General features: G+C 40.8%; 1 protein-coding gene across 1 annotated transcript; it reads right to left on the reverse strand.

Moving 5' to 3' along the window:
* Positions 1-1,279: 1,279 nt before the first annotated feature.
* Positions 1,280-21,567, reverse strand: LOC142091027 (myosin-1B). Its single transcript, XM_075169744.1, has 38 exons — positions 21,364-21,567; positions 21,128-21,271; positions 20,629-20,785; positions 20,023-20,050; positions 19,806-19,923; positions 19,634-19,726; positions 19,457-19,520; positions 19,276-19,374; positions 19,068-19,171; positions 18,848-18,986; positions 16,940-17,058; positions 16,702-16,851; positions 15,896-16,066; positions 14,916-15,225; positions 14,195-14,268; positions 13,803-13,890; positions 13,599-13,716; positions 12,336-12,459; positions 12,123-12,259; positions 11,135-11,390; positions 9,348-9,590; positions 9,066-9,242; positions 8,838-8,983; positions 8,660-8,750; positions 8,182-8,571; positions 7,415-7,541; positions 6,462-6,580; positions 5,940-6,136; positions 5,337-5,520; positions 5,085-5,250; positions 4,787-4,911; positions 4,274-4,582; positions 3,971-4,174; positions 2,929-3,054; positions 2,664-2,834; positions 2,473-2,577; positions 2,097-2,192; positions 1,280-1,432 (listed from the first exon to the last, which is right to left on the reverse strand). Exons 1-38 carry the CDS (start codon positions 21,565-21,567, stop codon positions 1,280-1,282), a joined length of 5,826 nt encoding a protein of 1,941 aa, XP_075025845.1.
* Between the last annotated feature and the right edge of the window lie 393 nt (positions 21,568-21,960).

A 21,960-nucleotide genomic window follows, 5' to 3' on the forward strand; every position in this document is an offset into this window, starting at 1 on the left:
ATTGAATTTCCTTGGTGTTTGGGAACTCCGACAAGTCATCAGGTTCATCATACCAATCAAAAAAGGAGTTGGACAGGCCCATGTAATGCTAATGAATTGCCAGCCATTCGGTGGTACTGATGGGTCTATCAAATGCAGTCATCCTTTTCCAAGATGAGTATTTTCTCTATTATCCTACAGAGACCATTTTGACATTTTTCATTGTAGATAATTATTTTTTATCCCTGAAGGCATAGCAGTGCATCTTCAACAGGAATGGTTGATTTGGCATCACCAATTATCTTATTTCCAGGGGGAATATGACACAATCCTGAGAAGGTCTCAGTGGTTCAAATCCCTTCAGACTGTGGAAGGACAACTGCTCTCAGTATTAGATTATGACAGAGAAAGTGACACCTATTTCTCCTTGTTTTCGAAGAGGTGACCATGGATTCTCTGATGTATGCTGATATCTACGAAGAATGAAAACCCACATTTTGAGTGAGGCCAACGTAGGCAAAGTTCTCTGGATTACCCTAGAGATTACATAGGAGCTAAGTGGCTGCCTGACCAGCTTAGAAGATTCAGGGGACTTTTGGGAACAGAATATAGACAATGAACGACTATATGAGGTAGCCGGTTGTGCTGCCTTTGGAATGTTGGTTTGCACATCACTTTCATGAATGAAAGTTAAAAGTAGATCTCATTTTATGTTTAAATGTGCTCTAAATTATGTTTCAAAGTGGCTTGAAGGACTGAAGAAGTTTAACCTGAAAAAGATCTTCTTGCAAATAAGACACTTGATTTAATAGAATAATCAGTTATTAGACTGGATTACTGGAAGATGCAGTAAATTCTTATTCTTTGAACAGAACCTTTAAGTTAAAATCTATTGTATTCCTAAAGCAAAAGTTATAAGGGATAATTACATTCTGTTACAAAGAAAGAATGATTTTCTCACTTAAGGAAATCTTAGATGAAATTCCATGGTGAGAATGAAGCAGGATGTCTGATTAGACCACTTTAACAGTGGCTGAAACACTTTGAAAATAACTGAAGCAAGATTTTTAATTGAATTAATTTAAATAAGTAAGGAAAAATGTAAACCTTATAAGAATTCAGGATAATGATTAAAATACAACAGTGAACTTCTCATTATTTCTGTGGGAAAATCTCTACAATATTTATTATCTAGGCATTAATTAGAGATTGATGGAGGACTAAGCAGTGATTACAAAACCAAAGTGATAGAATTTCACATTTTGTGCAATTCTCTTTCACTTTGCACCACTGGAGGCGTTTACTCTTCACTTTCTACCTTCTTGCCAATTTCACGGCTCTTTGCTCGGAGCTTGTTGACCTGCGACTCTGCAATGTCAGCCCGCTCCTCTGCTTCTTCCAGCTCGTGCTGGATCTTGCGAAACTTTGTGAGATTGACATTGGAGAGCTCCTCCTGGGGACAGGAAGAGAGATAAAATAGGTTTTAAAATGTTTAATAATGTTCTTACTGTAGCACTGCACTGGACATGCTGTGGTATTTTGCCTTTACAAAATGAAAAAAAAAAAAAAGAATGTGAGTTAGTATGTAATTCTCTCTAATACTTCTAGGAGAAATCCAAAGAAATAGCTTATATGTTAAATGTTTAGATGGTTAATAAGATATACCAGGAATCCTCTCTGGATATGAAGTCTTAATGCACTTTGGAATTTTTGAATAATCATATATAATTACAGTTATTTCCATTAAATCATTTTCCATTTATTTACTGCTATAAAATTATGTATTACAATTTTTGAAGGTAATTTTTTTTTCCAGCTGGGCAGAAATATCAAATGAAGAAAGTGAAAGAAAGCAGAGACCTACTCCCACAATGTTGACCTGAGCCTTCACTGCTCTTCCCAGTGATGTAATAATGCTCACAGAAAATGTATTCTACACCCCTCTAGACCCCTGAGCTGTCCAGCCAGAACAGCTATTCAGCTGTTCATTCCTGAGTGCACAGCGAGAAAAAGACAAAAAGGTTAAGGGTTCGAACAGAGCTATGCAGGGGAAAACACCAACACAGACTTCCACCTCCATCTGGATGGAGACTGACTCTGCATGCAGCAATACTTACAGCCTCCTCAGCTTGTCTCTTGTAAGATTTCACTTTCATTTGAAGCTTGTCCACCAGATCCTGGAGCCTGAGAACGTTCTTCCTGTCTTCTTCAGACTAAAGAGAAGGACAAGAAAGAGAAGCACTTCTTTGCCCCTCCTCTTTAAATGCCCTCTACATGAAACAGAGAGTAACATTCCATATAGACCATTGCTGTCCAGTAAGACACACGGGATAAGCTGGATCTTCCTAACATGACAAGAAAGATAATTTCTTCTGATGTTCTCAGTCTTCTCCTTTTTAACTGTGTGACTCAGGACAGAAAGAATTCCCTAAGGGCTACATTTTGGCTTCCTGCAAGAAGGGTGGGTCAGCCCAAGAAGGCCTCCTGCCTTACCTGGTAGGTCAGCTCCTTCACCCTCCTCTCGTACTTGCGCACACCCTTCACGGCTTCAGCGCTGCGCTTCTGCTCAGCATCAACCTCCCCTTCCAGTTCCCGCACCTGCAATGAGAAGCCCATCTTTGGAGCTTCCCTGGTATCTCTCCAAGGGACATGCTCACTCAGGCACGAATACCAGCCCTACGCACTCTGGCCTCCAGCTTCTGGATTTGCTTCTTGCCTCCCTTCAGTGCCAACTGCTCAGCCTCATCCAGACGGTGCTGCAGGTCCTTCACCGTCTGGTCCAGGTTCTTCTTCATCCGCTCCAGGTGGGCACTGGTGTCCTGCTCCTTCTTCAGCTCTTCTGCCATCATGGCTGCCTGATGAAAGCAAAGGGTCAAAGCCATTTTGGGGCTGGAGACAGATTGGAGGAGAATACATCCACCATCAGCAGTGAAAGGAGCCCTGACTCACATCTGTGATGGCCTTTTTGGCCTTGTCTTCAGCATTGCGGGCTTCCTGGACTGTTTCTTCCATTTCACCCTGAATTTGGGCAATGTCTGTTTCCAGCTTCTTCTTGGTGTTGATCAAGCTGGTGTTCTGTTGAGCAGCATCAGAGGTTTGGTTTTGTTAGCTCATTATTTAAAATCAAGAACATTATAGGATTTTGAATGATTTCAGACATAATTATGTGAAAAATCCATACCACAGATTTTTCTGTAAAATTTCTTATCACTGGGGAACAATGCTTTTTTTTTCTCCAACAATTAATTTTTTTAATTTGAAAAAGAGCATTTAGAAATATAATCTGTGCCACATCTCACCCACCAAGGCTGGCACAGGAAAGTATTAAAAACAGAGTGAGGGAAGTCAGTGAAATGCCTTCTCTTCAACATAATTAGGGAAGAGTAATCCACTCTCATCAACTGAAAAGAGAAAAATTTGTAATGTAGACAGGGTTGATTCCTTCCAGAATCTTTTCAGCATTTGAAACCAGACACTTTCCATAGATTTCGGCACTTGACTGCTGGATGACTGCTATGACATGTAGCTCATGTCAAAGACTGCTTGACAGAGGCTACATCAGAGCCAGGAGTTCATCCTCACTTCCTTGCGAGAGTGGACAGTGAAATTTTTGAAAGAATATGAGGATTCCCTAGTGCTACATTTCAACTAAGAAAGAAATGAATGTTGCTGTAGTCTCAGAGTTTCAGCCCCTGACTGCTCAGATGGCAGACCATTTGGCATGTGTGACTAAAAAATCTGGTCCATATGACTAAGTGTCTTTCCTCTGGAGATTATGTTAGGGTGCAAAGAAGGTAGAAGCATTGAATGTAACCTGGGAACACAGCCAGTGTACACACTTTTTCAGCAAAGATCTCTTTTAGTATCATGATGATTACTTCAGAAAAGATAACTCTTGCCTTCAAAATTGAGCCTCCAGTGGTGACTGGAATAAAGCATACAAGTGTTCTCCTACTTACCAAGCATGTCATTCCTCACCAAGTGACCTCACCTGGGTGTGGAGGAGCTGCACACGCTCACTTGCATCCATCAGTTCCTGTTCAGCCACCTTTCTACACCTCTCTGTTTGTTCTAGGGCTGCCCGTAGCTCCTCAATTTCAGCCTGCAACAGGTTTGCTCTGCGCTCCACCATGGCCACCTGCTCCTTCAGGTCCTCCTGTGTCCTGAGAGCATCATCCAAGTGTATCTGGGTATCCTGTAGAGCCATTGAAAGAAATTATAGCAGATTCAGAGCTGTTTGGCACTGAAAATATCAACTAAGACACTTCTCTGTAGGCAATTTTGTTCAACGGACCTTTAGCACTGCCTGTGTGTTTCTCAGATTCTTTTGTGCCTCTGCAGCCTGGCGGTTGGCATGGCTCAGCTGGATCTCCATTTCATTCAGGTCTCCCTCCATCTTCTTCTTCAGCCGCAGGGCTTCATTCCTGCTCCTGATCTCAGCGTCCAGGGTGCTCTGCATGGAGTCCACCACTCGGAGGTGATTTCTCTTCATCTGGTCGATCTCCTCATCTTTCTCTGCTACTTTCCTGTCATTCTCAGACTTCACCTGGTTGAGCTCAAGTTGGAGGCGCAGGATCTTCCCTTCTTCATGTTCCAGGGAGGCCTAGACAAAAATAAATTAGAATACTTTTTATGTGACAAATGTTGAATGTGAAGCTCTGAGTAAAAAGTAGTGCCATGTTTAGATAGTATCTCTACATTTTTATACAAACACTCTTCTCCTCTTGTGTCTGGGAATGACTTCAAAGCACTTATAATGAGGTAGAGATCCAAGATGTGTAAGAGAGCAATAAATAACACTGTGTACCTCAGCTTCCTCCAGGGAGGCTTGGAGTTCAGATTTTTCCTGCTCAATCTGCTTCTTGACTTTCTCCAGCTCATGAATTGCCTTTCCTCCCTCGGCAATCTGCTCTGTGAGGTCGGAAATCTCCTCTGTGGGAACAAAGACCAAGAGCATGGTCAGGGACAGAGCCGAATGGGAGGGGCTCTGCCACACCAAGGCCACACTGGCAACTTTGCAGACCTGCAGGCACAGACGCATGAAGAGTGCTCAGTAGACAAGCTTGTGAGAAAGGCCTGCCAGGAGCAGAGGGCCAGGGACTTACGCTGCAAGTTCTTGTTCTCACGCTTCAGCGTTTCCAGGTGGTCCAAGGACTCCTCATAGGCATTCTTCATCTTAAAGAGCTCCGTGCTGAGAGAGCGAGACTCCTTCTGGGAGGCTTCCAGCTCAGCCTGTGTTTCCTCATACTTCTGCTTCCATTCTGCCAGGATCTGGAAAGAAACAGGACCTCCGTATGGACGTGGCAATCAGGAGGGGATGCTCTGCCCAGCAGCCCCAGGCCTGGAGCCCAAAAGACCTTGTCAAAGTTCTTCTGCTTCTTATCGAGAGCTGCGCAGGCAGCATTTGATCGCTCCACGTCAATCATCAGGTCCTCCACTTCATTCTGCAGCCTCTGCTTTGTCTTTTCCAGGGAAGCACATTTGGCATTCACAGCTTCGACATGTTCCTCTGCATCCTGCAGGCGCTGTGCCAGCTTCTTCCTGGGAGGTGGTAAGCACAGGTCCAGGAGAGGAAGCAAATGGGAGCCTATGTTATGCAGCCAGTATATTTTTCACAAGAGCACACTTAGCCCCTTGGTAGTGTGCAATCCCCATTTACACAGAGGTGTAGGACCTCTCGCAGCCAGCCACTGTATTTCCATGTCTGAATCCTGGGCTGCAGCAATTCGCTTTCTGCTGTTCCCTCTGCTATTCACACTAGCATCTCTCTGCTATTCTGCATCTGAAGAGCTTTGCTGCTTCTGCTTTTCCCCAATTCATACCTGCTCTTGGTTATATTTTCTTTCTTCCTGGCACCCCACCCCAAAGCAGAACATTGACTTCTTCCTGACAATATCACAGTGGTATCCTCAAATTTCCATTTGTAGTCTCTGCCAGCCTTCCCCACATTGCTCACGTACTTGGCCTCCTCCAGCTCCTCCGTGCGCTGAATAGCGTCCGTCTCATATTTGGTTCTCCACTGGGCCACTTCGCTGTTGGCCTTGGACAGGGCGCGCTGCAGCTCCCCCTTGGCTTCCTGCTCCTCCTCATACTGTTCCCGGAGCAAGTCACAGTCATGGCGAGCAGACTGCAAGGCGTGGGCCAGGGCGTTCTTGGCCTGGGGGAAAAATTGTAGTGCAACAATGAATGGAAATATCCTGGGAAATCTTCTTACCGAAATGTTGATGGACACTGGATTATTCTGCTGTGAGTGATGGCAAGCTACTGAATGAGAAGGGAAGATCTGGGAATCTGCAAAAGAATTAATGGATAGACTGCATGGAAGGGGGAGCAAAATTAATATGGGAAGACTTGCACTGAATTACCTAAGTGGTTTTTTTCTCCCTCTCATCTTGTTAATTCTGTAATTTCGTATGTATCTGAAGCCCCTCCCAGGCAGGAGGAGTCCAATGGGTAAGACAGAATATGGAAAGCCTTCTCACCTTTATCTCTTCCTCTAGGTGCCTCTTGAGTTCCTCAATCTGTTGGGTGAATGCCTGCTTGCCTCTTGACAGCTGAGAAATCAGAGCATCTTTCTCCTCCACCTGGCGTGAATATTCACCTGGGAGAGTTCAGATGAGTAAAAGAACCTTTTTATGACATTTAAAAGTGTTAACCTTGATAATTAAATGCACATAAAAATATTTTGAGTTAAACAAAATTTTATTTCTTTCATGGAATCCTAATCACTGATACCTAATCACTGATATCCATATCTCTGTCCAATATTTGACTAGTCTTACTGTATGTTTGCACTAAGTCCAGTGGTCACTTCAAGCCTCGAGCTTACAGAATGAGTACTCTATGGTATATGTGCTCAGATATTCACTGTCCTCTCCTGAATGTCTCCTGGGAAACAGAAGGATGAATTCTAGGTTATGAGATAGATGAATTCTTCTTTGAAACTCCAGTCACAGAATCATAGAACCGTCCAGGTTGGAAGGGACCTTGAAAGGTCATCCGGTCCAACCTTTTATGGCAAAGGCAGCCTAGATGAGATTATCTAGCACCCTGTCCAGTTGTATCTTGAAAGCCTCCAGTGATGGGGACTCTAACACACCCCTGGGGAGATTGTTCCCATGACTGATTGTTCCAGTCCCTTAAACATGTTATTGGTCCTGCTCCAGGATGTCTGCACCTCTCTGGTACTGGGGAGCCTAGCACTGGACACAGCACTCCAGGTGTGGCCTCACCTGTGCTGAACAGGGGGAAGGATCATCCTCTGTTAACCTGCTGGCAACCCTACTTCTAATGCAGCTCAGGATTCTGTTGGCCTTCTTTGCCACAAGAATACATTTCTGGCTCATTTTCAACTTAGTTTCCACTAAGATCCCCAGGTTTTTTTAAAAGACCCAGGTCATATATAGTGTTCTCTTAAAAACCACAAATGTCTTACTGGATTCTGTTTGGAGTCGAGCTCTCTGAGCACTAATGTCATTAATTGTGCGCTGTTGTTCCTCTTCCTTTGTCTTAACCTCACTGAGTTGATCTTCTAGGGAGCGACACATCTTCTCTAGATTTGCCTATTTGCATGAAGAACAGAATGAAACATGACTGGTGGTTCAACACATAATTACTGAGAATCTGAAGTCTTACGAAGGGCAAAAAAAGAAGCCAATGATTTAGAAGTAAAGTCAAAATGTCTCAGTTAACTGATGTATCTTTCTATGAAATTTGTATCCCTAATGCCAACAGTTGTATAATTTATTAATGTACACTCCATCTTTTCAATAGATAAAAAGGATGATGGGACACTGTAACATGAGGAATTATTTTAAATTCCTGTTTGGCTCTTAGTGATTATGTCATTGAAGTATTTGAGGGAGGAAAAGAAAAATAGAAATAAAAAGGAAAGGGTAGGGTAGGAGTAATTTCTATTTTACAAGAAACTAAAAAGCGGATAAGGTCAGTGTCTTTCATTTCACTATCATAATATTCTGAACCAAGCAATGAGACCCCATAGTTCCTTAGGTTAGGTGCTTCAGGTGAAGATTTTTAGCTCTCACCCAAAGGATACAATACATATTATTATATTAATACTGAAATATATAAACTCAAATTCAAGTTGTAAAGTGCAATTTAAAGTATGACTAACTTAAATTTCTATGTTAAAATATAAGTACTTGATTATGTTTGAATTACTATAAAGAAAAATTTCAGTACCTTTGCTTTGGAGACTGATTCCATGTTACTGGCCAAGTCGTCAATCTCCATCTTCAGCTCACTCTTCTCCTTCTCCAGCTTCTGCTTCACTCGTTGCAGGTTGTCGATCTGCTCCCCAAGCTCAGCTGTGCTGTCCGCATGCTTCTTCCGCAGGGCGGCAGCCGTGGCTTCATGCTGCAGAGTGGCCTCTTCGAGGTCACGACGCATCTTCTGAAATTCTGCCTCACGCTTCTTGTTCATATCGATCTGAGCTGCGGTAGCCCCTCCTGCTTCTTCCAGGCGCTCGCTGATCTCCTCTAGCTCCCTCGAGAGGTCAGCCCGATGCTTCTCTGCTTTTGCTCGAGAGGTTCGTTCCGCCTCAATTTCCTCCTCCAGTTCCTCAGTACGAGCCTGGGGAACATTACGGACCCTTCACACCCATGCCCTCCTCCTACCTGACCTGAGACTGGGTGAAAGAGGGGAAGGAACAGAGACTTGCCTGCAGCTCCTTGATCTTCTTCTGTAATTGCATGCCCAGGGCTTGCTCATCCTCGATTTTGCTCTGGATCTGGCTGATTTCAAAGTCTTTCCTTTGCACAAAACAAACCATGTCAGAGTTCAAAGAATAAAGACAAGTGCACCAGCCCAGCACTCAGGTGCCACACAGCCACACTTACTTCTTCAGTTTCTCATCCAGTTGCTGCTTATCATTTTCCAAATCCATTATGGATTCCTGGTTCATCTTCAGGTCTCCTTCGAGTTTCCTCTTAGCTCTCTCAAGGTCCATGCGCAATTTCTTCTCTTGCTCCAGGGACCCTTCCAGCTAAACAGAACAAGACCATCAATGCTCTGCCAGACAGGTTTAACTCCATACCTGTCCTGTTCTTCTGGACAACCATGCTTACATCGTCCACTTGCTGCTCCAGCTTGGTCTTAGCTTTGGTCAGCGTATTGACTTTGTCCTCTTCTGCCTGCAGGTCATCCAGTGTCTGCTGATGGGCCTCTTGGAGGGCTTTCTTCTCTTTTGTCAGCTTGGCGATGGTCTCGTCCAGGGCTGCCATCTCCTCTGTGAGGTTTTTCACCTTTGAGAAGAAGGGACCAAGTGTAAAGAAAGGAATTAGATACAGAAATCCTGTAACAGCACAGTGCTCTTTTCTGGAGCGTGAGTGACACGTTCTGCCTCATACCTTGTTTTCGGTGGCATGTTTTTCCTTCTCAACCTTGGCCAGTGTTAACTCAAGATCGTCAATATCTTTCTTCAGCTCTGAACATTCATCCTCCAGTTTCCTCTTCTTGGCTGTCAGCTCAGCATTCATCTCTTCTTCATCTTCTGCTCTTTCTGTCAGCTCCTTAATTTTGGCTTCCAGCTGGATTTTGGTTTTGATGAGCTGGTCACATCTTTCCTCAGCATCAGCCAAACCATCAGCTTCCTACATATGATCCATTTAAATAAAGTAGTTTTCAAATAATTATTTTTTCTTATTGATTTTCAAACAAGGAATGATTATTTTCAAAGCAGCTTTACAATGTCCTTTGTTGTTAAAACTCATTATTATATGAATATCTATTTGTTTCAGACTGCCTCCAACCCAGAAAACAAAGGAATATATTACCACACTATGAATATAGTCTTTAAGCATTTTTTTTTAAACTCTTTAACTGCTCATGCAACTCCAACATTAATTTGAAGGTAGAGCCTGAAATCAGATATGGCAGTATCTCCCCTGTATCTTTTCATCATTTTATTTATGTTGCATTTGACTGGACTGGAAAATGGAATAGAGTTCTACTAGAGAGAACCATGTAGGCAGATTTTTTAGCATACAGTGTTTAAAACCTGAATTCTAAAAACTCCAACTCCAAAATCTCATTACAACTCTTCCAAAAACATTTACTGAGCATGAATTTAATTTTTATTTTTGGCAAAATATTGTGTTAAGATCACTGTTTCAAAGGCAGTATTTGAACCAGGCATGTTTCTAGCCCTTGTGGTCAAGAAGAACAGTTTGGAGGGGAGACTGGTGTTTACCAGGGCGGTATCAATTACCTGAATTTACATGCATTCTAAGATGCAAGTTACTGAGAAGTAATCTTTATTTTCTACATACTGCTTGTTCTTTTTCTCTTTGTTCTAGTGAAGAGCAATGATACCATCCAAGCAGAAGACTTTTTGTAGCTCACCAAGATAGCTAGGTTTGGGTTTGTCTCATGTAGATTTAGATATCTGCCATGATATCAAGATGCAGGCCATTCAACAAAAAAAATTTACATTTTTTGAAGAATTTTAGCATACTCTAAAAGGATGAGTTTCTTGTTGCTGAAGATGAAAAGAACTTGAGACTACCAGCTCAGACGTAGACTTTTAGACTGTAGACACCAAAATGGGGTCAGATGAATCCTAATCCTTGCTGGTAAAGACAGTTGTAAGGGGATTATTGTTGCTACCTTTTTATTTCCAGGGAAAAAGGGGAGGATTCCACTTTCATCACTGTTCTTCCTGAGAAGACAGGGACCATAAATGCTAGAGAAATGCCTGACACTTTCAGCCCCTCCTATTCCACCTGAATCCATTTGTGATTCTCCAAATAAAAGGTGTTAATAGGACCTCCAGTCTATCTTCATTGATAACATATCAAAATTATATAGTATATAAAATTTTATAAAGACATGATAATTGCTACTGTAAATTGCCATGTATAATTTAAAATGTCACACTGTAAACTGTAGTCTTTACTAACTGGAAATTGATTACTTCTCTCTTGATTTACACATGTGAGGAACCAGCTGCAATAATTCATTGCAAATTTATTAATGTTTTTATATTTCAGCTTAGCGTTTCTATGTGATCTTCCTTCCTATTTTATAAAAAATATTTTTAAAATAAATAGTATTTTGGGATAATGTGTCTGTTACTGAGACATTTGGGATCATTTTACACAGGACATTACAAGCCAAAAACATTAGCAATACTCACAGCCTGCACTTGGAGCTGCAAATCATTTTTCTCCTGCACCAGTTTCACCATTTTCTCCTCCAGCTCCTTCCTCTTTGCCTCAGACTTTGCAAGCTCTTCCTTGGTTTTCTCAAACTCTTCCTTCATGTTGGCCATCTCTTTCTCAGATTCTGCACTCTTCAGCAAGGGCTTTATTTTGAAGAACAGCTTCATCCAAGGCCAGTGCTTGACATTCATGAATGCACGAACATTGTACTGGATACAGAAGATGGACTCCCTGAAAGGTAATAAAAAAATACATTATGTTACATATTTTAGAATTTATAATACATATTTAATTGTATATATTGATATGTATAACATGAAGTTCTACATATAATACTTTATAGTTATAGTTCTATATATCTGTGTATATAAAAGATTTATCGTATTTTATTAAATATATATTTATTAATAATATTTAGTATATTTATTATATATAAAAATATATATCTCTGAAGAAAACTGCCTAGTGTGATGCAGATTTTCAACCTCTATGGACAATTTTGAAGTCCAGATGTTTGGCTCACTTTCATAGCCAAAGAAAAGGAACACCTCCAGAAGTTGACTTGGTCCCCTTCATGAAAGTTATCCAAGGGAAGAGGATACTTCTCTTGTGCTAGAAGTACGTGTTTCTCACATTTGATTATAATGGTGACCTAAAATAATTAGCTTAGACTAGATATCTGGTTACTGGACATATATATAATATAGCCATTTACTGAATTTAGCAAAAATTAGTACAAAGGGTCATATATGTTAAAAACAGTATTTTTTTTCCTAATTTGGGATTTTATACTGCTTCATCTACATTTTGGGATTTTATACTACTTCATACTCCCAAATATATCCATATTGGTAAACTGAATTAATGAGAAATAAATGAGATTTGGCAAGAAGCAGCTTATTTTCAGTTTTGTTCATGTCATTGGTATCTGATGATGATTGGCCCAGCAGGCCAAGTATCTACCTCCTCTCCATCATTTTCTTGAACTCCACTCTCATCAGGTAACCCCTGCACATGGCTTGTGTGCGGGTGATGAGCTGTGCCAGCTTCTCATCCCTCATCTCTTCCAGGAGTCCCAGCAGCCCAGCTTTGAAGAACACCTTGAGAAAGAGAATGTTGCAGTACATAGTTGTCAGGTATTGCAAGCACAGTACATCAGTCAAGCAGCATTTGTACCTTGGTGTGACCAAATTTGTACTGGGTGTGGTCCACATCGATGGATCCGAGAAGCTTCTCAGAAGCCTTCTTGCTATCAATGAACTGTCCCTCAGGGATGGCACTGGCATTAAGCACCTTGTACCTATGGGAAGAAGTAGAATATGAAGAAGGTCAGATTCCCTAAAGCACAGTCAAACCCATACCAACTGATGCCATTGTTAGGATTCTCTGAAGGGGGATCAAGAATGAAGAGAGGTTGACGGTTGGACTCGATGATCTTAGAAGTCTTTTCCAACCTTAATGATTCTATGATTCTATTAGCGATAGGACGAGAGGAAATGGCCTCAAGTTGCACCAAGGGAGGTTTAGACTGGACATTAGGAGAAATTTCTTTACTGAAAGAGTGGTCAGGCCTTGGAACAGGCTGCCCAGGAAAGTGGTTGAGTCACCATCCCTGGAAGTATTTAAAAGACGTGTAGATGAGGCGCTTAGGGACATGGTTTAGTGGGCATGGTGTGTTGGGTTGATGGTTGGACTCGATGATCTTAGAGGTCTTTTCCAACCTTAATGATTCTATGATTCTAAATAAGTCTGAACTCTGTTCCGTTGTTTAGAAATCATGTTTTCATGGGTAAATATGTTTTTAGGAAAAACTTTGCACTTTCCTTAGTCCAGAAATGCTTGACACAGAATGGGTACTAATTTCGATGGGTAACTGCTGACATATTTCACATACCCTGTTACCTAATGCCTTATCTCCAAATGAGAACTTTATGTTCAAGAATAAAATATGTGGAAAGGAGAAGCAATTCTTCATCCAAAATAGTGGCAGTACATACTACCTAAGTATTTTCCAGCTGATATAGAACCAGAAGCAAGATCTTTTTATTTTATTTGGTTTTCCAACAAGTTAATCTAGAATATCTTGTAGTTTCTTTATTCACATTTCTGTGCTGATGGCTGCAAGTCATCTTACTTTGCTACTCAGAAGTTAACTAAGTCTAAGCTAGTCATTTCTGGACAGTTAATTAAAAAATGTTTTATCCCATACCAGAATATGAACCAAGATCAGGAATAAATAATTGCCCTTTGAAAATGCCTGTTCTTTTAGTTAGCTATAGAAAGAAACTGGATGAATAACTTGGAAAATTGACTTTTGTATGCCTAAAGGTAGATACAATGAACCTCTCCCATAACTCCCACAGTAGTTAAAACAATTAAGAAATGCAAATTATTCAGAATTGGTGGATATGGTGGAGAGTGGATGACATGGAATCTGACCTCTGTTTAAAGTCTGCATAGAGTATTCTGCTGGGGAATCCTTTCCTGCAAATTCTAATCCCTTCCAGCACACCGTTACACCGCAGCTGATGCAGCACCAGCTCATGTTCCATGGCACCTAATAAATGACATAATGAATTGGTACTTCATTGTACTGCACAGAGAAGAACAGATTTATCACATCTTTGAACTTGAACAACTTACCAGGTGTTTTTGTTTCATTAGGAATAAGGCATCGCACAAAATGGGGATGTGTGCTTCGCAGATTGCTCATCAGCTTGTTTAAATTTTCCTTAAGAGCAAGAGCAAAGACTTGGGTTTTAAAAATGTCACTTACACAATCTCAATATTAGATGGAGTAAAAACACTGCAATAAAGCCATGATCAGTTTTTTTTTTTTTACAGAACTTGAGGGCAGTTCTGAAAGAATACTTCCAAGGATTCAATGAGAATCCTTTTTTATTAAGAAGCACGTGCCTTTATCATTTCTGAACATAAAGATTTTGTATATTAGATCAATCTAAAGCTTTTCTGAACTGAATTTTCTATATTTTTTTCACAGTGTGGTAAAATTTATAATGATTATTCTACAGTACCCGGAAAAGAGCCGAGACAGTCTGGAAAGAAGAACCTTTCTTCTTGCCGCCCTTCTTGCCACCGCCACCACTCTCTAAACAATAATATATTTTTTAAAAAGAAATGAACAACAAAAGCACGCAGTTAGAATCTGAAGAGCTTTGTGTGTTTGTCTTAAAAAAATAGAAAATGTAATAATATGATCAAAATTTTCAAATGCATACAGTTACAATGGGAGACAATTTTTTTTTTTGGATGATAGCAGAATGAAATCTAATGACTTCAAGCTGAAGTTAAGAAAAAGAAAACAGGAAATAAAATGTAATGTTTTGCATAGTAACATATTTAAGGAATTAAATAAATTGCTAGTGAATACACCAAAGACAGTCTTTATGTATCTTTACATCTAAGGTTATGCATAAATTTAGCAACATATTGATACATTTGATTGTATTCCCTGAAGTATGTGGGAATGCCCCATATTGCAGAAATCCGGTTTGTTAGCTAGCCTGTGTTAATGTTGTAGTATAGCTGTCTGGTCTTAAAACCTACAGATCTATTAAGGTCTCTACGGAAATGTAACATCTTTTATTAGTCTGAGTGACTGAATTCCAAAAAGTAGATGAGGTTTTGGGTTTTCAATTTTTGAAATGTAAATATTATTGCAAAATATTATTGCAAAATACTATTGCAAGATTTTTTTTCTGTAAATTATAGTGGAACTGATTTCAAAGAAATTACCTGCTTCTGCGCCACCAACAGAGGCAAAGAGTAAGGCCAGTGTCTTCATTGATGATTTCTGGTACAGCCCCACAACAGTTTCATTCAAGGGATCCTTATTCTTCTCAAGCCAGCCAGAGATGTTGTAGTCCACAGTGCCAGCGTAATGCACGAGAGAGAAGTGAGCCTCAGCCTTGCCTTTGCCAGGTTTAGGCTTCTGGAAGTTGTTGGACTTGCCCAGATGTTGGTCGTAGAGCTTGTTCTTGAAAGAGGTGTCAGTTGCCTTGGGGAACATGCACTCCTCTTCCAGGATGGAGAAGATGCCCATGGGCTGGAAGAAATAGCAATACGTGAAGAAAGAAAATGTGGAAGCAAGAAGCAGAGATAAGGTATATGAGAGAGAGGAATGGAAGATAAAAATGATGAAAAAAACCCTCCTCAGAATGTGTAATCTTATGTTTTTCCAGAAGGGGCATTTTGTTAGTGGATATGCCATCACTTATATGAAAACAAGCTCACCCATATGTTTCAGTAATGTAATGTGATGTAATAAAGATCTATCATGTAGAAATTCACTATGTGCATGTTAGTTGAAGATGGAAATGAATGAAATTAGTAGCATTCAGATGTAAGGAAGAGTTTACACTTCCTAAATGCTTTTTCTTGGAAACAAGATAGAAAATTGCTTTAAATGTATTAAAATAGAAGTTGCTCAGTGTATTTACTCACTCAGCATGCATTTGAGTATGAACTCCAGAACAATGACCGGGACTGAAATTTTTGCCCCATGTAAATCATATGTACTGCACAACAGAATCCCACAGGCAGTGAAGTAACAGACAAATTAAAATGTATATGAAATACTTGGAGCCCAGAAAAAATCATGTTATGTACTGCATTAAGTGTGAGTGCCACAGATTAGAGTGGTCTAATTTAAGCATAGAAGATTCCTTTTACATTTTACATCTGGAAAACTAATTAGGTGTGTAGGGCCCAAGAACCTTCTCAATGAGCTCAATACAGGCAGCCAGGTCCATCCCAAAGTCAATGAACTCCCATTCAATTCCTTCCTTCTTGTACTCCTCCTGCTCCAGCACGAACATATGGTGGTTGAAAAACTGTTGCAGTTTCTCATTGGTGAAGTTGATACACAGCTGCTCCAGGCTGTTGAACTGCAGAATGCAAAGAGATTTACTTACTTGAAAAGTTCAGTTCCAGGAACACTTTCCATCTTCCAGTAGGTTTTATTTTCAACCCATTAAGGTCTCCATGACTGGGATTCTGAATTCCTAGTCATGGGACTGGCAGGTGACTGGCATATTCCATCCTCTAATATATCTACCCTTTCAGGCCCTGGCACTACCTCAACGTATTTCTGAGCTCTGAAAGAGTTGCAGAGCTTAGTGCAAGTCCAGCTTTTAATCTACTGAATTTATCTACACTGCCAGCGTATTCCCAAGCATTCAGAGGGAATCTGGCTTCAGCATTAACAAAATCTTCCTTCAAGATGGCATATTTTAACTTCCTCAAAATCTGCCTCTGCTACTACCTGTTAGCTGTTCAACATTTTCATATCAGTTTTCAATGCAATTTTCACTTCTCCGTGCAAAAAGAGACATCTATAAAAATCTGCAGTCCTTGTGGGATAATACATTCTATGAGAACCAGAAGAGTGCTATTCCTACAGGAATGTCAGGATTATCCAACAAATAAAAACAATCCATAATTAAAAAAAAAACCCAAACCCAAAACTATTCCAGTTTCTTAATGTCCCTTCCAGGAACTTGTATGAAGATCCTCCTCTTACATCAAAGATCTCGAAGCCAGCAATGTCCAGGACACCAATGAAGTACTGTCTGGGCTGCTTCGTATCCAGCTGTTGGTTGATGCGAACAACCATCCACAGGAACATCTTCTCGAAGACAGATTTTGCGAGGGCACCCACTGAATTGTACACCTAAAGGAAAGTAAAAGAAATATTACCATCCGGAAGTTCAAAGTTTTTAATTCATGTCATTTGTTTTCTATCATCACTTGTTTCTTACCTGCTGCACGGTTTGACCTTTGGTCACATATTCATTCCCAACTTTGACTCGGGGGTAGCAGAGGGCTTTGAGCAGATCTGCTGAGTTCAGACCCATCAGGTAGGCAGCCTTATCAGCAACTAAGGAAAAAAGCATACGGCAGGATCGAATATTAGCTCTCCAGTAGACATATCTTGTAGTAATTCAGAATTGTTTCTGCAGAAGCCACATATACTTTAAATCACATACTTTAATATATTGTATTTTTTCTTGATTTACTGATTTTTTTCCCATTTAATTTAGATGATTTGTAAATGTAAAGATTGTTCCAAATGCCTTTACAAAGAACATGCAAATTTTGAAACAAGTGACTAGACAGACAAAAGGGCACAGGGCCATGAAAATGGCAGGTCAAAAAAGTCACAATTTCTGAATAAACAGAAAAGGAAACTTGTTAGTATTGAAATACACTGTACTAAAAATTGTAGTCAGTGAAACTCTACTGTCATTAGAGAGAGATAGATAGATTAGTGAAGTATTATGCCAAAAGTATGAATAAGATATCTCAAACAACATTCATAGTGGAACCACATTCTCCCTAAGGATAAATATCACACACATAGGTCTTTTCCAGCTCTCATTTTCTCTGAATCTAAACTATTTAATACAAGCACTAGAGCACTGGATATACTCTGTCATCACTTTCCATTTTGCTGCCTGTCTCTTCTCACAGCGAAGATGATAGTGAGCACGAGTACTATTTACAGAGTCCTTTAATGTGTGAAGGTCAAACCTCATTATAGAATATATATACGGATGTTAATTTTGAGATGCTTCTATTGTATGTGTTATCTACAACTAAGTGTTTAATGTACTTTTATCACTAGAAAGAGTGAAAGGTATGAAACAAAAACAAAATTGGAACTTAGGTTTTATTTCACTTTTGTAGAGTTATTTTTCAATAATTAAATGGTAATCTAATTCTATTATACCCTTCTATACCACTTTCCTTTGGTTATATTCATGCAATGATTACAGCTATTATTTGTAGCCTATTCTACTATTACTATTAAATATTATCAGATTCGTTGCTATTGTATTCCTTGCAGTCATTTTCACTTATGTCCTAACTTTCCTAAAAAAACCCCAAACCGCACACACTAAAAACCAACTCAACCCCTGCCCCCTCAATAGTACCTGTTAAGCATATATGCAAATAACTCTGGTTTCATGGGAATACTTCCATGAACCTTTAATGAAATGCACTTTTGAACAATTCTAGGCAAAGCAAAGGCGATAGACATATCTTAGATGTCTATTTTTCTAACAGAACTCCTGGAGACATGCTGAGACTCCACATAAAATGTAGAACATATGAGCCACAGCTGCAGTATTAACTGATGTTCCTTTTTAACCCCCCATGTAAAATGAAGTAGCACAAAGCTCTCAGTTCAGGCTGAGAGTGAGTTGTCTCCAGCATACGGGCTTTGAAAGAGAGCAGCTTCAGGATTCTGGCTTCTTGTCACTTGGAAACAATACCATGAGGAGGTGACTACAGCTGATGGTAAATGATAGTAGCTACCTGGATACATAAACTTAAGTCAGTGAGCAGAGAGGCTCCTGGTTCTGTGCCAGGACTGGGCAGCTGCCATTCAGTATAGCAGCAAAGCTTGCTTTTCTTCGGCCCGACTCCTACTGTGTCAGCCAATGGAAGTGTGCTTTAGGATTCACTGGACCTTCTACTTTGCATAGTTCAAAATAATCTTCGCCTTCCACTGAGTTGTGTTCTTCCAGGAAAGTCCTCCGGATAGGACACGCTTATATTCTACAATACTAGCAGGCTCAGTCAATGATTCTGACCCTGAATTACTGCCTGTATTAGTGAGTGTTCCCATATAAACTGTGCTCCGGTATATATTGTGCTGGTACCTTCTGTGCCGTCCGGCTCTGCCTGCTCCTCACGCTGCTTCTGCTTAAACTTCAGGTTGCCATAGTGCATGACAGCCCCCGTTAGCTTGTAAATGGCTGTCTTCTCATCAGGAGTGAAGCCCAGGATGTCAATGGCACTCTAACAAAAGAATCGCTGGAGTAAGTACCGTGCCTGTTAAAGGTCAGCGTCCACCTAAGAAAACTTCCATGCGTTACTTACGTCCGTGGCCATCAGCTCTTCCTGGTCATTAATGCTGGGAACCGTGATCTCACCTTGACTTACATACTGATAGTCATACGGGTTAGTGGTGATCAGTAACATCTCTGAAAAGAGGGACAAAACACATATAGATCAAATGTAATTGCACATGAAGGAATTAAATGTTGTTGCATGACCTTTGTCTGGAGAAGTTAGTGATCTTTCCTACCAATTAACTCTGGCTTCTTGTTGGACATGATCTGATAAAATATATGGTAGCTTCTCTCTGCCTTGAGCTGGAAAGTGACTCTGGACTTCTCCAGCAGATCTAGCAAGGACAGTAGGACAGAGTTAGCACAAGAACTGAGGTAGGCTGGAAGGAAAGGGATCAGGCCAGGAGGATCACTTACATGTTTCAATGTCAGCAGAAGCCAGTTTCCCTGTGGCACCAAAATGGATTCTGATGAATTTACCCTGAAAGAAGCAGAAAAGTCAATCAAGATCTATTTTACCAATCCAGACTGCAAGAATATTTGAGTCAGTGTGCTGATAGGAAAAAAGTAATTTTGTCCCAGGCAACAACTTACAAAGCGTGAGGAATTGTCGTTCCTCACAGTCTTGGCATTACCAAAAGCCTCTAGCAGTGGGTTGGCACTGATGATTTGATCCTCAAGTGTCCCCTAAAATAGAAATCTTATTGTCATGATATAGCTCATAAATAAATTTACTTGTTGCAGGTTCCTACCCCTAGGACCTCACCTGCATTTTGCCTGCCGGCTGCTGCTCTTCCTTCTTCTTATCTCCGCTTGCTGCAATTGTTGCAAAGTACTGGATGACACGCTTTGTGTTCACAGTCTTTCCTGCACCGGATTCTCCGCTGTGAAACCACAGAGAGAAGCAGAGAGCGTGTGGTCAGGCAGGAGGTCCCCCTGGCACTGGGCAGCCCCGCAGGGACCCAAGCAGGGGGTGTACATACGTGATCAGGATTGACTGGTTCTCGCGATCTGTGAAAGAGGCAGAATGAAAGATAGTGTTAGCAGTTGTCCTGAGTAACACTAAGCTGAATGAGAAGTAAAGCTGTAAACGGAAGCTGGGGCTTCTTCCAAGAATAGTATAATAGTAGGCCAAGTAGTCCAAGACTACCTGACTCCCTTCCAGGTCCCAATGGTAGAAAGTATAAGCCGAAATGGATGCATAGAGCTGTCAGAGGCATGTGGTCCTCACACAAGTTTTGTACCCGCTTGCCGTTCACACAATTCTCATCAAGAAATCTAATTAAACTGCCCATCTGTATTCAAAATAGGGGATTATATGCAATAATAATTCTTTCTGTCCCATCAGTGGGAAAAAGCAGCAAACAAAGCCAGGTAGTATTTCTGGAGTGGGAGAGTGTAGAATTTCACACAATAAAGTGCAAATAATACACAGTGCTGAGTCCATGCATGCTTCTGGGTCTGTTTCACTGCATAACTTGATCAACAGTCATACAACTCCACGGTGTTTTTAGCTGGCTTGTCACAAGCTCAGTGAGATCAGTGGGGATTTTTGGTTTAGATTGGTGTGAGGGAGGTCAAGCACTCACCAGTTAGCATGAACTGATAGGCATTGTCAGAGATGGAGAAGATGTGTGGAGGGGCCTCCTGGCGCTTCTTGCCTCGATAGGCCAACACCACCTCCGGGTTGTACACCGGCAGCCACTTGTAGGGGTTGACAGTGACGCAGAAGAGACCCGAGTAAGTCTGTAAGGAAGGGGGACAGGATGCTGATTTTGGGAAGCTGAAGAGAGTTACAGGTAAGGCAGAAGTGAATGATGTTCTGGGGAAAACCAGGGTAGTGAAAGAAAATAAAGAATGACCTATCAGAGAATGGGTGAGATATAGCATATGACGAGGAAAAGTAAAAGTGGGAAGGAAGAAGTGGGAGAGGATGTAGACAGCAAGAGGAAAATACATGCAAGAAAGAAAGAAGAAACAGAAAAATGAGGAAAGAAGGCAGCAAGAAGTCAGGAAGCTCTTCAGAGAGATTGAAAGGTGTTTTCAACTCCTCAAAAGCAGGAATCATCTCCTTCTGCTTGTACTTACATAGATCATCCAGGCTGCATAACGCTCTTTGAGGTTATATAGCACAGCAGGTTCATGTAGATGCGTCATCATGGCCATGTCCTCAATTTTATCATACTTGGGAGGATTCATGGAGAAGATTTGGTCATCCTTCACGGTAAGAGTCTGCCAAAGAAAAGAAAGATACATATTTGCCATCTAAAAGTCCACAGCAGGATTAAATTGTATTCTCAAGACTTGAATTTTTTTTTACTCACCTCTCCACCTTCGGTCTTGACAGTGACCTTTCCTGCTTCTTTACTCTGGATTGTGCTTTTCACATAGGATTCCTTTGCATGTACCACAAAGACTGAAGTCTTGGCATCGAAAGGCTTGTTCTGGGCCTCGATTCTCTCCTTTTCTGACTTTCGGAGGTAGGGAGCTGCCTCCCCAAAGATGGCCATCTCAGAGTCTGATGACATGGCTGCTGTTTACTAGGGGTAATGCAGCAATTATCTGTGAGGTTAGAAAACACATTACAATAGTGCATGATGGAAGAAACACTCTTACAACATAGTGGATTAAATGGTGCTCTGCTCTATGTATCAACTGATTGAATTGACTCTTTAATTTTTCTGTTAATTCAGAGCTCTGTTCTATAATTTTCTTTCCTTTGTTTCTATTTTATGTAGTCAGATCTCTAGGCCTACTGGATGACTGCATTTACAGAGGAATGATTTCTGTGGTGGTTTTTTTTTTTAATTGTTGAATTAAGAGGATAAACAGATCCTTTCCAAGGTTCCAAACACTGCACTCACTAGATAGTCCCAATTTGGAATTATGAAAGCCCTCTTGTGTCTTTTTTGTTTAGCACC

Source organism: Calonectris borealis, chromosome 20 (genome assembly GCF_964195595.1).
Source record: "Calonectris borealis chromosome 20, bCalBor7.hap1.2, whole genome shotgun sequence".
Taxonomy (NCBI): Eukaryota; Metazoa; Chordata; class Aves; order Procellariiformes; family Procellariidae; genus Calonectris; species Calonectris borealis.

Excerpts from the sequence above, each read along its gene's own strand:
- LOC142091027 (XM_075169744.1), bottom strand. The coding sequence starts at position 21,567 with ATGTCATCAGACTCTGAGATGGCCATCTTTGGGGAGGCAGCTCCCTAC. Across the intron at positions 15,226-15,895 it reads GTATTGAGCTCATTGAGAAG|CCCATGGGCATCTTCTCCAT; the intron begins GTTCTTGGGCCC and ends TATTTCTTCCAG. Across the intron at positions 13,717-13,802 it reads TAATGAAACAAAAACACCTG|GTGCCATGGAACATGAGCTG; the intron begins GTAAGTTGTTCA and ends GTCATTTATTAG.